Genomic DNA, 14792 nt, shown 5'->3' with positions numbered 1-14792 from the left:
GTGTGTGTGTGTATTTGAAGAATAATATCTGCTCTGGTGTGTGCTCATACCTCGCCTGTCCCCGGTGTGTTCACAGGATCAGTACGAGTACCTTTATAAAGCTCTGCTCAGCCTCGTCAGCACCAAGGACAGCGGCTCGGCCCTTCTGTCCAGGGACATTAACGTGACCATGGGGTCCATCTCTGACCAGTCTGACCAGGCAGAGAGCATGGAGTCGCTGGTCTGAGAGAGGCTCCTGCAGCGGCCTGGAGCTGATCCCGGGGCGTCTTGTAAGGGTCCCCACCGAGGTCCCTGAGCCCACATAGGAGGCACTTAACTTTGTAAAACGTCAAAGGAACTATTGTGGACAAGACTTTTCGAGGCCTTTTTTTGCCAGACTCTTGGTTAAAATGAATAACCTGATTACTTTTTTACACTGATAAAAAGTTTTTGATATTTATTTTTTTCGCCATTTTATGTCTTAATGTTCTCCTACTGAAGGGTTTGCACCTGCGTCTTTGAGTTTTTTTTCTTTGTTTTCTTCTTCACGACAGCGTGGATAGGCAACGAGAAACACTTTTCTGTCTTTTCTTGTTTGCACTATATAATGTCAGTGTTACTGCCTATACTAAAGCTGACTCACCCAGCTTTTCCCCCCTCCACTCGAACTCTGAATCGTCTTCTTTTATTTACATTCCACGGCTTGAGCCACGATCGACCCATCATGCTTCTGTGAAGGACGACGCGCTGCCTGACACCCACGTGTTGAAGATTTCAGACAGCGGATGGCAACTCTGGTGAACTCTCTGCCTCAGTGACACAAAAAAAAGAAAAAGCTGTTTGACTTTCAGCTCAGCGGGACCTCCTCCGCCCTGCTCATCTCTAGTACTCACATAACCACTCATTAACCACGAGAACCGACACACGGGAGCATTTTGCTACAGAAAAAAAAAAATCGCTCTTCATTTTTTCCTCTCCTTTTCGTTTTTCTTGCCTTGTTTTCTCGTCACTCTCACTCTTACTAGCGAGATACCCAAGGTGGTGTAACAACTGCTACTGTGAAATTTTACTATTTCTTTGTATAATTCATATTATGCTTTTTAATATATGGAAATACTGTATGTATACATATATAAATATATCCTTATCATAATAACTTTGTGATTTTTGTACATGTCCTTTGTGGCCTCCTGCCTCAGGCCGGTTGATTTCCACCTCATCCGATAGTTTACCACTCCAGCACGCACAGCTCATGTCCAAACATTTGGAAGCGGACTCCCTCAGTCAGGCGCTCGCGTTCCTGTACGCTGCTGCTATGTTGTGACCTCTCACACGCTTTCACACACTCAAAATACACACTCATAAACACCGTTTCCAAACGTCTGACAAACGACATCAGATGACGCAACGACATGACATTCCCCATCCGTGTGGAAATGATGCTCTTTTTTTTTTTGCAGATTTAAAACCAATCAGCACGGACTGAGACACACAGACGTGTGTGTGTGTGTGTGTGTGTGTGTGTGTGAGCGCACATGCATATTAAAGTATGTCACTACAGGGTTGATTCAGTTTGGTCTACACAGGAACAACAAAGTAAAACAAGCTCTATGCAACACGTTGGTTTGGTTCTAGAAATCTGAAACGGGGTTGAAAAGAGTCTTTGGGTTTTCGGTGTGAATCTAAATCTGATTTAAAGCACCTCACGACCGCCGTGTCTGATTTATTAAATGTGAGATTAATTCATTAAGGCGCTTACAGTCATGTGTGGTAAATCTTTAACAGTTCAATGTGGTGTATGAAGAACCAGTAAGGATATTTTTACCCCAATGATGGTCCTTTTTTTTGCTAAATTTCGAAGCCTGATGCCAGTGTCTTCACTGTCTTATTGGTTTTTTTTTTTTCTTGATGAATCAGGACGAGTCGCAGCGTTTTGCAGCGCTCAGATGCCTTTTGTAAGGTTGCTCTTAACACGTTAAGTTAAATGTTCTTACTGTTAGATGACTCCATTGAAATGATGATCTGCTTGGAATACGTACAGTGTAAACAGAGACCACCGTGATGCGTGTTCAACTGTGTGTAAATTCTGGGGCTGCGTCCCGAGAAGGTCGCATCAGAGGACGGACTGCGTCGCAGCCAAGTGACAACCTCCAGTGTTGAACAGTGAAACTGATGCAGAAGTGCTAAATCCTGCTGTACTAAGACTTCCCAGTTTTTCGCTGTTTTTTTCTTTAATAACTTATTATTTTTGTATTTTATCAAGGATAAGATTTATGCATAATTAGGGGCGTGGCTTATCTGTGTTTTAGCTGTTTGCTTGGAGGCTAAAGGCCCGCCTCAGCGTCAGCTCTTTGACTAACGTTTGTTTAAAACAATATTTGAACGTCACTGTTTGGCTTTAAAACTCCACAGGAACCAAAAGGCGACATCCCTGAGACCACGTCCATGTTTTATACATTGCATGGAGGTGAAGTCAGTCTGTTATGTAAGTAAGTTCTGGTGCAGCTAACAGGGTTGCTAGGCGACAGAGTGGAACTTGTTTATGATTGGATGGGCAGGACAAGCTGATGATGTAAATGTTAAATTCTTTGAAGACCCGACTGTGTCAGTTCAGATTGGTCAGATCGGTCAACGCAGGCCACGTCGGCTGGCTCTTTGGACGGATGCAGCCCTTGAATTTGGACTCAGTTAATGCATCTACTAATGCTAATGTGCTACACCTGATAATGTTATTGATCCTTCACGTCAGACATGTTTCACTGTTGTTCATTTTTACTTCCATCAGCAACCAACAAAAACTCTTCTTCCAAAGTCAAGAGTTTACCAATTCCCAAAAATGTAAATTTTTTATCTGAATGAAATTGAAAGCAAATCCTTAACAACAGCCGAGCACTGTTAGCGTTTAGCAAACATACACGACATACAGCATTTGTTTGGGGACTATTTTAATCTGCGGATGTACACACTGAGACGTGCTTTCGTAAAACGGCAACGTATAAATAAGACCAACTGGTTGTCTTTGGTCTGAAGACATCACGTGAAGAGTCAAAGACAACGTTCATGTGCAGAACCAGTTCAGGTTTTAAACTTTTTTCTCTGGATTTCAAGAGTAAATGGTAGAACATCCTCAGCCGTGTTTTCTAAACGATAACAAACTGACAACTAATGCTAAGGTACAATCCAAGTGATTCCCACACAGCCCGACAAACTGTAGATTTTACTATTAAACTAAGCATAAACACAGAAACGTGCACTTCACTTCAACATCAACACAGCTTAATACATCCACCATGCCATTTAAACACAGGGCTCTGACCAGTTACCATTTAATGCTTTAGTATCATAGTTCACACGTCTGCGTCTTCATTTAATTTCTCACAAGTTTGTCGTCCACTGGACAGTATTAAAGTTGTCTGACTTGCAGAAAGAGGTAGTGGAGGCCCGTTCATGACAGAGGTGTGATGGCTCTCTCTAAACCTCCCAAGGCCTTGTGTACATAGTTTCCCTGCTCGACCTTTTTTGCAGAGATGTATTTTTGTGGTCTACAAGCAAAGAACAGGGACTCAAATGTTTCCTGCTCCACATGCACACACTCCGACACACACCTCTGACACGAGGATGTTCTTATTTAGCCACTGGTTTTGATGCTGTTTGTACCTCTGTGATTTAACATGAACACTTGTAGTTATTTAGCTTCCCCCCCCCCCCCCCCCCCCCACACACACACACACACAGCACAACACAGATAGCGAGAGAGAGAGAGAGAGACAAATGTATTTTGATTTTTTACAGACTTTTACCAAAGACGTGAATCCTCCCGTGCAGATAAATGACGTTAAGATGAGCTTTGTGCCCAGCGCTCCTCTTTCCATTCCCTCTCTCTGTACCCTTCTCAGCGTCTTTGCAAAGCTTTGCTACACAGCTGCACTACAGTATCCGTTTTCTTTCACTTTAGCTTCAAGGTTCGTGCTTGCTGTTTGTGTAATTCATCAGCATTAGAAGTGCAGTATGTTTCTGTGCCTCTTGCAGTGTTGATGCGGGTGCCACATTAGCGAAACGCTCTATGAATTTACTACACGTGTATTGAACATATTCTGGATTATGTCATTACATTTTGTTGTGAAACCAGCACTTTGTGTGACAGGAAAATTCATGTGCTCTTCCCTGAAAAATGACAAAGCCTCTGTTGTTAATAGGATGGCTGTCTAAAATGTTCCTCTGCTTGTAAGCCAAATAGCTTCCCATCGCTGCCTGTCTCTCTGTAAGTCTCCAACAGAACAATACACGCAGAACATCGACTCCATTAACGTTGACAACACGCCTCTCCGGTGAGAAGCCATAATACGATAGTGACAAAATTTGGAAAAAAGACATGCAAAGATGGTAGCTGGCTGGTGGAACCACAGACTTGATGCCCCGCCCCCTTTGCTCACCAAACACGCGTTAAACTTACCAATGACACATCAAATACATCTGCATCACGTAACTAATTAAAAACTAAGTAACACACTTGGACATAAATCAGAATCCCTGTTTGACAAAGTTTTATTTGACATGTATTTTTACTTTATAGTTGGAGAAGGCGGAGTTTAAAACTATACTGGAGCCAGCCAACATGTTTTGCTTCACACTAAACAGTCTATGGCTGTGTTGGTAACCACATACTAAACACTGCCTACTTCAAACTCAAAATATCCTGCCTAACTGACCGTTAGTGTGCAGTTAGCAACATGCTAAAATACGGGTCACATGACGTACTAACATTCTAAGAGCTAGCATCATGCTAGCATGACTGTTGGTCCGTCAACAGAAATCAACAACAATATGTAAACGTTTAATACTAATACAGCAACGTAGTCATTTTCATATTATTTGACCACATGTCAAGTTTTTCAGCACAGAGGTTTTAATTTAAGCCGCTTAGTTGGCTAGCTGGTGAGCTCTGTGATTGGACAGCCTGAGAACCTCAGTGCATTGTGTTAATACTTCCCATCCGAATACATCTGAGTTTTTCTCGCTTACACAAAATTGCAAACTAGGACTTCAGATCTATGTGGTCTCAGACACAGGCTATGATTGAGACAAGCTAAATCCAGCAAATATTATAAATGAGAGTGCAACGCCCGTTGACCTCAACTGACATGTAGCCGCCTCAATTTTGAATCTTTAGCATCGTAAATCTTTACACTGTCAGAAAGACAGAATGCAGTTGCTCATCATCTCCATCCCAGTTGAATGTACTGATCGTGTGAAACAAACGGTTGAACATTTTAATTGTGATGTTAATCTTGCTGGTGTATCTGGGCCCTTACGATTGTCACTTTTCTGTCTTCTCCATGTTTTGAAAAATGTTTGGTCATTTTGATGATGGAAATAAAAAGTGTTCTGTGTTGCCTTCAAAGCAAACATGCGGCAGCACATGGGTATGAAATGTGTTTCATATGTTTCGTTGACCTCTGTCAGTCCACCCTTGGGTGGAAACCGTGTGTGTGTGTGTGTGTGTGTGTGTGTGTGTGTGTGTGTGTGTACATGAAGCTTGTGGTCATCTTCACACTCCGGTCTCCAGCTTCACGCCCTCCATTAATGTTCAGGCAGTGATTGTGATATTATAATGTTATACTCTCCTCTGTTGATTTTTTTTTTCTTCTAACTTTTGGTTTCTATCCTTCGGACGCTATGATTCTGCGGTCACACGTGAACGATGGAAAATAGCTCTCTTATACTTCACTGGATAGTTCTGAGAAAGTGGCCGTTTGCTCCTCTTTTGTAACACGAAGTAAAAAGAAGAAGACGGATTTATTTCTGCTTTCTTTTTCTGTTGTTGTTTAGTTGGAAGCTATATCAAAGCATTCTATTAAAGTGTTATTTAATATGTAAATGGTATTGCTATACATAAAATAAAATATGGGTTTTGATGTAATTTTTCTGAAATGATTTGTGTGATGATATTTGTGTGTTAGTTTGTGTCATGACCCGGCTCAGGAGGTCACAACAAATGATGGGAGACACACGAGATTTAAAGGATAAATAATTATTTTATCAACCAAAAATATATTAGATTAAATTAAATTATACCAAATTACTTTCACTCTTTATTTTCAAATGGAGATCAAGGTCTCAAACACAAAACGACTGGGTACCTGTGGAGCAGAGCAGGTAAAGCAGAGCGAGAGTGAGACTGCAGGAGGTAAAAGCCTTGTCCACACGTAGCCGGGTTTTTGTAGAAACGAATATCCTGCCCCCTCCGTCTAGAAAAAAACGTACATACACACGATCATGTTTTTAGTAAAAAAAAAAAACTTCATCCACACGTAACCGCAGAAGTGCGTTTTTAAGCACATTCATACTGTTTCTGAATGTAAACACAGGTCGTATATGTGATGTACGAACATATTCTGTCGCAGGCTGTGACGTTTCGAAACGCAAAACCCCGATTATTGACATCCACATGCAAACGCATGAACAGAGAATTCTAAAATCTTCACTTTGGTCGGAGGTTTTTAAAAGCTTCGTTGTTGATGTCGTAAATCTGCGTTTCCCTGTGAATGAGAGGCCGAAAAGTAGAAAAATATCTTCCCGGCTACGTGTGGACAGGGCCTCAGTAACCGGAGCACACCGGGCCCAGGTGTGCTCCGGTTACTCCAATCAGTGTTTCAACCAGAGCACATGGTCGACATCACTACACAACTTCCCCTGCTGACCCGCAGCACAGTTTGTTTCAGAGGGGTGTTCGGCGTAGGTCTTACCATTATTGAAGAGACCAGCAGAGGATGCTTCTTTCTGCTTCTTTTTGAAGTTTGCTCACTGTCCCCGTTACACCTGAAGCCATTTTCACATGACGCACTCTGGATAGTATTTCGATAATTATGGGAGGACTGCTCCAGAGAATCTCCTGACCTAGCCGTTCACATACACAGCTCACAGCTGGAGACTTTACCTCTCAGACGGGGAGCTAAGACGTGACGTAAAAAAAATGAAACAATGTGGAACTGGAGGACGAAGCAACACACCTCTGCCGCTACGCGATGCTACAATGACAGCATTTGCCTTTTTATCACTGCTACATGTGTAGTCCAACAGGATGACGTGCACGGAGATGGTCGTGGTCGCATGCAGACACTCTATGTACCATGCAGCAGTAACAGTATAGAAACATCGCTCCCCCCTCTCCCATTGGCTCCAGGTGCATTACCTGGAGACTTTCTGAGGAATCAAATATTATAGTAGGGGTCTGGCAGGAGAAAAAGTGTGACTGTTTGCGTTCACATATACAACCCCTCCGGATAACCTCCAGAGTTTTTCAGGAGATTCCTGTATGTGTGAAAAGGGTTTCATTGGAGCTTCTGAATATCAAACTGTATACCACACTCAGGTTCTCCAGCATAGATTTTCCGCCTCATATTCCCACTAATGGGTGAATTTAGTGCTGAAATAAATCAACATCACACTCTTCATCTCCAACTTCTTTGTGTCTTAAGCTGCAAAAGCTGAGACGAAGAAACGGCAACTAAATTTTCTTACCATCACAAACAAAATGCTCCATTCAGTAGTCAAAATGGGTCGGACAGGCATGTCTATTCCAGAAACGTCCATCACATGAGATGTCTGTTGTTACTGATGAATTGGCAATGAATGAGGAAACACAAATTAAAGTCAAAAATGACTTTAATTTGTAAAACAGTAAGCGGTCAATGAAAATGTTGAAAACAAACTATCAGAAACTTTACGATGGTTCACTGACACTGCGACAAAAAACATCAAACAAGGAAAAAACATTGCTGACCTTCTCAGGATGACTAAACAGCTTTTCATTTTGGTGGACTTGATTAATTTACTGAGCCAACAACCCCAAGAAAAATACAAATAATTAAATGTTTAGAGTGAGTTGTGAGTTGCAGACATGAAATAAAGTTGAGACTATTGTACCTAGACTTTAGAGGATATTACAGAGTAAGTAAAAACAACAACACAGAAGAGAAGAGGGCGAGACATCATGGCAGCCTGGGGACCTTCAAATAAAAAAATAAAAAAAACATGCTTTCTACAATCACGCCAGCAGGGGGCAGCAGGTCCCACGTGTTTCATCACCATGGTAACAGAACGCTTCAGGTAGTGAAGCCTTTTGTAGAAGAACTACAGCTTCCGAGCACAGTTTCAAAATAAAATGCATTGGGTGGCTAAATAGGCCTAGTGTTTTGGGTGTTAGATTTTTCAAACCTATTTTTATGTATCTGTTGTATTTGTTGCCCATTGTACTCTTACTTCTAATTGTGTATTTATTTTGCATGTTGAAAATGCCCTCTCAAAGGGATAATAAAGAAAACCTTAAACTCTGAATTTAGTAAAAATCCAATCGTTGAATACGTGACTTTTGTTAGGAACTGTGGACATACAGTAATGGAGAGCGATGTGGGACTGCTACACACTGCTACGCAGGGAGCGCACCAGAGCAGGTGGGTGTTTGATGCCTCGCTCAAGAGTACCTCGGCAGAACTCTGGAAGTGCCCTGGCTGAGTACTGCTATAGATTAAAGGACATTGTGATTTATTTTTTTTGTAGCAGCTATCAGTAAAAACTTGCAGTAAAGGCGATGAGGAGATTTTCACCCAAGCACAGACGGAGCTCTTATTTTGAAGTAAGAAATACTTCCAATCCGGAAGTGTTTCATCTAAGGGTTGCTACTAGCTTGATACAGACGAGATACATGTGTTTTCTCGTAATGTCGGCTAGTTCATCTGAAGACATTGAATTAATTGACAAACATGAGGAAATGTGAGTATTAAATCTTTACTGCGATGAAGAAATGACCGAGTTTATTCGATGAGAGCGTCGATGGAGTCAATAATTATATTATAAAGAGCACAACTGTCTGCTTCACACGGTTGGCATGCAGTTAGTTGGTGTTACGGATAAACGAGTGACCGTGTTAACTGGTGACTTTCAGCCGAAGACTAATAAAGTGTCCTCACAGATGCCTCCTCCTTGATTATAGTTTTTAGTATTAAGTTAAACTACAGCCCAATCTTTGGATATGTCTTCAATGAAAAGAAGAAAGAGCTTGAACGTGTTCAACAACAGATGCTGAAAATCTCCAGTTGACACGGTTACTCTTTAGAACCGGAACCGGTGTTATGTCGAAAAATGCATCCCTGCCAATAACTGTTCTGGGTGCAGATATTTGACGACAGAGTGTGATGTTCATACTTTATAAAGTGAAGTGTCAGTGTTGTTGTGTAGGAGAAGCATTTGCATTAGCTTGACCTAAATATGACCTGTTTGACTCTGAAGTGTCTGTAGAGCAAATATATTATATTATACATATACATATTATACATATTTTGCATTGTCCTGCAAGGTGCATGCACATGCCATAAACACCCCAGCTGTGAATGAGAGCTGGAGCAGTGATGATTTGTGCTCTGTGTGTGTGACCTCAGTCTGAGAAGGAGAGCAGAGCTGCTGGAGCCGATGGAGAGACGCAGGGAGCAGCTGAAGATCCTGAAGAGGAAGCAGGAGGAGGCGTCTGAAGCTGCTCGTGCCAGAAACGCCTCCCTTCTGCAGGTAGCAAAAACTGTGATATTACCGGACTCCACGATGCCTCTTAAACTGTATCAGTGTGTTATCAAGGGACCAATAAGACGCGTCCGCCTCGAGCTTTTACATGTAAAAGAATGTCTTTCTCAGTTTTTTTCAGACGAATCAAACAGCTCGACGTCACTGAGGCTTTGGGGAAAAATACAATTTTCAATTTGAATATGATACCAGTAAAAATGCTTTTCATGACACTATCGCAACAAAAATATGAAGTCCTAGGTACATAAGATTTGGTAATGTCTTCTTTCTAATCACAGAGATCGCAGGCAAACTTCTGCACACATGAACTAGATTGCAAAAAAATATTGACGACTGTGACGCCGGTGACCTGGTGGTTATTTTGCCCGATGTACAGAGGCTAAATTCCTTAAAGCAGGCACAGCTGGTCCAAATATGACCCGTGGCTCCTTTCCTGCATGTCCCTCTCTGATTCCCGACTCTATTCACTGTCCTATCTCTTAAATGTCAGAGTACTTGTATAAGTGCCGTTGAGTACTAAGTGTGTGGATGATTGTGTTCGCTCTGTTTCCCTGCAGGATTTGGAGAAGATAGAGGATCGTCTCAGAGGACGAGCGCTGCCTCGTCCAGATGTCCTGGCTCTCGAGGTAACGCTGAGAGCAGACGTTCAGTTGACTTACTGTGAAGTCCGGTGAAAAGCCAAACCTGTCAGACCTTTTTTTTTTCATTTGAAAAGTTGGCTGTTACTGTTATACTGTTATAAAAGACTGAACCAGGAGCCACTATGACCACGAGATCAAAGATGATCAAGATGAAACACTGCATGCACACTGATGTGATGGAACATTGGCCCTGATTCATCCTCCGCTGCCTCACACGGGGCACCACAGACATTTCACTCCTTCGGACTTGAACCCATCTTCACGTGCGGATTTGAGAGTCTAGTCCTTGAGACTAACGGTAGTTTAATTTCTCTTCTAGACCAGGTACTGGGCGTCTGTGGAAGAGTCCGTCCCAGTCTGGGAGAACTTCCTCTTGGGTAAAGGCCCCCACCCGACGGACGGTCCACCCAGGAGAGCAAAACAGAAACCCAGCACAGCCAAAGACCTCGGCCTGCCCCCTCGGCCAAAACCCAGGACAGCTCGATAGGTGAGGGGTGACGGTGATGGTGCACTTCACTATAGTGATATCATGGTGATGACCACGAGGGCTGCTGTAAAGAATCATTGTGGACTGAAGTTTGAATGTTTGCAGTACTGTTTTCAAACCACCAGAGGGAGCCGGTGTCCTAGATAAGAGCCCTGACTTGTTTGAGACCCAACATGCACTGATTCATCCCTCTTAAACATCTCACACTCACACTGCTCGGATTCTGTTCTTCCTTTTGGACATCCGGAGCTCAAATAGCCACCGAATCCTAAAACTGAAATCTGGATTTCATTTGAAGATCCGTCATATTTTTGGAAAAGGAAATCTGAGCCGTCTGAGGACTGCAAGCCGAGATATCCCGGAAGGACGTTGTGTTGAACATTATCCTCCATTTGTTCTCATAACCATAGTGACAAATAATTCCATAATTAAAGAGACAGAAGTGAACAAATAGAGGTGCACTTTAATTTAAATACACCCACAGGGTCGGTCTGTGTTCTTATTTGGTCAGACTTCAGGCTATAGAGAAGACGAGAGGGTGCAGGTGGATGTTTGGTTAGTCTGCACGCTGCATGTACAGAGGCTGCTCTCCGCCCGGGTTCGAGTCCGACCTGGGTCTCCATTCCCCGCTGACTCTCTCTCTCTCTCTCTCCTATCTCTGACTCTCTCTGCCTGCCTGTCTCCAGCATAAGAACTCTTTGCTGAGGACAGTTTCTCACCTCATGGTAGTAAATGAGCCGTGTTGACGTGTTCAGGGTTTGAAAGACAAAAAAAAGCAGAAGTCATGTTTTTGTTTTTTTTCAAAATGTGACTTTTGAGCAACCAGATTAAATTAAAAAAATCACAGCACTAACTCTTTTAATGTTTGAAGAATTCAGAGAAATAAATAAAAAATAAAATAAAAGTTTTTATTGTATTTTAGTCTTAATAAAACCTCCTCCTTCACGATCATGACTGGACGAGTTAAGTTATGAGAGCTGGAATATGTTAAGTAATGACTGAGTGAATATATGTGATGAACTAGTTTGTGGTTATTTATTGAATATTTCAAGCTGAAATCAAAGAATCTCTTGAAATGAAAACGACACATTTTAAGGTAGAAATCAATTTCTCTTAAAGAAATGAAATAACTTGCGTTTCTTGCGAGCAGTTTTTCCACTGCGTTTGCATCTGACATCTGACAAAATATGTCCAAAGTGACGGACGCTGCTTCCATGCTGCTGATTGGACCAGAGAGCAGCTAGAGATGGATTTGTGATTTACGACCCGATCAGTCCGAGCTGAGGACAGCAAGGACTGAAAATGATCCCAGCAGAAAGCTTTCTGATCATATCTCCAACATGTCATGAAAACAAACAGAACGAGTCTCTGTCACTGAAACTATAGAACAGAGAAACTCCAGATTTACCCTGTTCTCTTTAAGACCAAATAAAACACACGTTTAAGATGTGTTCATTCATGTGGTGAGATAAATATTTTAATACTAAAACAAGTGTTGAAATAAATTTGTGTCATGACATTTGAGTCCTGAATGTTTGAGGTGTCGTTAGCTGCCATCTTGACAAGAAGCCAAAGCTTGTTTGTGTGTTTGACGGGGTCACTTGAGGTCACGACAACAACACATCCCACATTTCATCTGCCTGATAAAGTCTTGACTGAGCGCCGAGCAGAAGAAGGTCCCACCCATTGGTCACCAAGTGCACGTTAAAGTCCTCTGTGCTTGGCCTCTGCCTGGGTGGAGGAAACCTCCTCTCTCTCTCCCCCCTCTTTAACCCCTAATTGTCCGTGATCAAACTCAAGCCGGGCTGACGCGGAGTGGCGGCTTGACAGACGCAATCATCCGGACAGCCTGGGTTGAAGTGGCCCGTGGTTGGCAGCTGCCCTGGCTCCTCAGCTGGGGCCCCAGCACTGTGGGCCCTCAGGGGGTCAAACAGCCACCGGCCACCACCGACTGACTGACCGAGTGGACCGGTCTGGACTGACGGGGCTGGGTGGTGGGGTGCTGGTTTTGTAGAGGGGGGGCCAAGCACTGCGAGGTCAAGGCCACGACTCAAGGAAGGTCCAAGTAGAGGGGGAGGTATCAGCGCCGTGCTTCCAACCATGTGTGACAGGATCAGTTGGTGGGAGGGGGGTGGGGAGCGGGGGTTGATGAAGATGCCATGTAGCAAATTATCTAAAAGGGCTTTGAAGAGCACGATCTGGAGCCCTTCCAAATGACTAGCCCTGCATTATGTATTCTAATGGCCGAGGCCCCGGGGTGCTGGAGCCCGAGTCGCTGCTGCTTCTGTCAGTGACCAGACCTCGTTTCACCCTGCCAGCCACAGACGACAACAAGGAGCCCCGAGACGGCCCGCCCCGGCTCTCCTCCAGCCCGCTCCCATCCCCGGGTGGCGTGGCGTGAATCTTGGAGCGGCGCGATTATGCAACGCGGTTCAGCTATTGAGAGCCCACTGAGAGCCCCGACACATAATTGGAGCGCAAAGCTGCGCAAATGGTTAAGTGTCGACTCCATTTGATTGGATAATGGGTAATTGCACGCTGCATTTCATTCAGCGACATGCTGCGGGTGCACAAGGGGGGAAAGTGAAGGGGAGGGCAAGAATGGAGGAGGGAAAATATTTTGGCGTGCTGCGTTTTTTGCAGCCTGTTATTTCACACTTTTAAGTCTGTTGCATTTGTTTGGATGCGGGGAGTCTGGAGAGATCACAGATATTTGTATCAACTGCTGAGGCTATTTAAATTGCAAATTCCATCTTTTTTTTTTGAATTGTTGGAGAAATCCATTTTTGACTTTGTGAGTCCAGATTGGTCGGCTGCAGAGTGCCGTGCCTGTTGGCGCTGTTTGAGGCTCTCCTCTGACCCCGTGTGAGCTCGTGGGTCCAGCCTCTCTCCTTTGATCATGGCATGTCACCTCCACTTAAGAGCCCGGCCTGCCTGCTCTTTGTCTTTTCTCTTCACAGAGGCCTTGACTGTTGTCATGTTGTCTCACATTAAATAGAAGGCTTCACGTCGTACACTAAGAGGAAGCAACACTGGCCTTAAGGTAGCCTGGCCCGCCTCTGCTTCCACTGAACACACAGACGTGTAATAATTCCTCTTTTTACAGCGCTTCACTTCTCTCTCTGTGTTACCGTAATCCCACAGGCTTCCTCTCGACTCTCCCGCCGACAGAAGAGGCTCTCATCTTTTTCAAGCTTCCTGCAGCTCAGGTGTACACCTCTCCTCCGACTGGACCTGAATAGACCTGAGCTGCTCTTAAAGAAGCCCAGCGGGGGAGCCGTGCTGGCTCAATTCCCCTCCGCTCACCGGTATCGATTGAGCTTCCGCAGATGTCCTTCTGCCGCCGCCCGGTAAAGTCCAAATGAGCGGTGCTATTAACATCGACTCATGGATCGGGTGTGCGGCTGAAAGGACGAGCGTGAATTTGCCGTTTGTGTACTTTGCGCCTTTTGTTGCTATCGATCGTGCCTTGGCATGGAGCCACACATGATCCAGCGTGTTGTGTTGGATTCTTAATGAAGCTCTAATCAGTTTACTATCACACACTCAGCAGTCAAAGCAAACACTTAAATTGGCAGAGAAAAAAAAAAAAAAGCAAACAGGTAATCACTTTGTTTTTCTGTTGCAGTGCACTGTAAAAAAACAATACTGCTTGAATTCTCTTCTTCGATATGTTTCCTTAAAGAGAATAAACACAAACTGTCTTTTTCTTGCATTTCGAGGCTCCTGTTCTGTGACAGCTGAAAACTCAGAGGAAGTAATGCTGTACAGATCTTTACAACCTTTAGTCACCACATCTTTAAAAACAACAACACAATCTCATGCAGACAAACCAGACTCACGATGAGCAGCCGTCGACCCAAACGGCCAAAAGAGATAAAAAGTGAACACGTTTAAAAAATAACCCAGGTCATTTATTTTAATATCTAAACTTTATTACAGGCTCTAAGCCCAATAAGCAGACATGAGCGAATGAGTGATGGTGTCGAAAAGTACAGAATTTTTTTTTTAAAAACTAAGCGAGCGCCCCGGGTCAAAGCCAACCTCTCTCTCTCTCTCTCTCTCTCTCTCTCTCTCTCTCTCTCTCTCTCTCTCTCTCTCTCTCTCTCTCC

At 43.6% G+C, this 14792-nt stretch overlaps 2 protein-coding genes across 4 annotated transcripts in view; both read left to right on the top strand.

Annotated features, from left to right (window-relative positions):
- Nucleotides 1–5678, top strand: part of LOC306821928 (receptor-type tyrosine-protein phosphatase gamma-like) — a 377123-nt gene extending 371445 nt beyond the window's left edge. The window contains exon 30 of the mRNA XM_079340572.1: nt 77–5678. Within this exon, the coding sequence (XP_079196698.1) occupies nt 77–226 (150 nt within the window). The 3' untranslated portion in view covers nt 227–5678. The remainder of the gene's footprint in view (nt 1–76) is intronic.
- A 2938-nt stretch (nt 5679–8616) lies between these two features.
- On the top strand, nt 8617–14258 carry cep15 (centrosomal protein 15). Of its 3 annotated transcripts, none has more exons than XM_079341823.1 (5): nt 8617–8751; nt 9417–9540; nt 10110–10178; nt 10513–10680; nt 13825–14258. In XM_079341823.1, exons 1-4 carry the CDS (start codon nt 8684–8686, stop codon nt 10678–10680), a joined length of 429 nt encoding a protein of 142 aa, XP_079197949.1. In that variant the 5' UTR covers nt 8617–8683; the 3' UTR covers nt 13825–14258. The 3 variants fall into 3 exon arrangements, with proteins under 3 accessions (XP_079197949.1, XP_079197950.1, XP_079197948.1); XM_079341824.1 differs by lacking the exon at nt 13825–14258 and adding an exon at nt 11192–11353; XM_079341822.1 differs by lacking the exon at nt 13825–14258 and having other exon boundaries at nt 10513–11135.
- The last annotated feature ends 534 nt before the right edge of the window (nt 14259–14792 follow it).

The sequence above is a fragment of the Symphodus melops genome (assembly GCF_947650265.1).
Source record: "Symphodus melops genome assembly, chromosome: 4".
In the NCBI taxonomy this organism is placed as follows: Eukaryota; Metazoa; Chordata; class Actinopteri; order Labriformes; family Labridae; genus Symphodus; species Symphodus melops.
This window is presented reverse-complemented; position numbering and strand designations above follow the sequence as displayed.

What these genes read in the sequence shown, in the direction of transcription:
- cep15 (XM_079341823.1), top strand. Translation starts at nt 8,684, where the DNA reads ATGTGTTTTCTCGTAATGTCGGCTAGTTCATCTGAAGACATTGAATTA. An exon ending in ATTGACAAACATGAGGAAAT is followed by an intron (nt 8,752 to 9,416) that starts GTGAGTATTAAA and finishes GTGTGACCTCAG; the next exon opens with TCTGAGAAGGAGAGCAGAGC. An exon ending in CAGATGTCCTGGCTCTCGAG is followed by an intron (nt 10,179 to 10,512) that starts GTAACGCTGAGA and finishes TTTCTCTTCTAG; the next exon opens with ACCAGGTACTGGGCGTCTGT.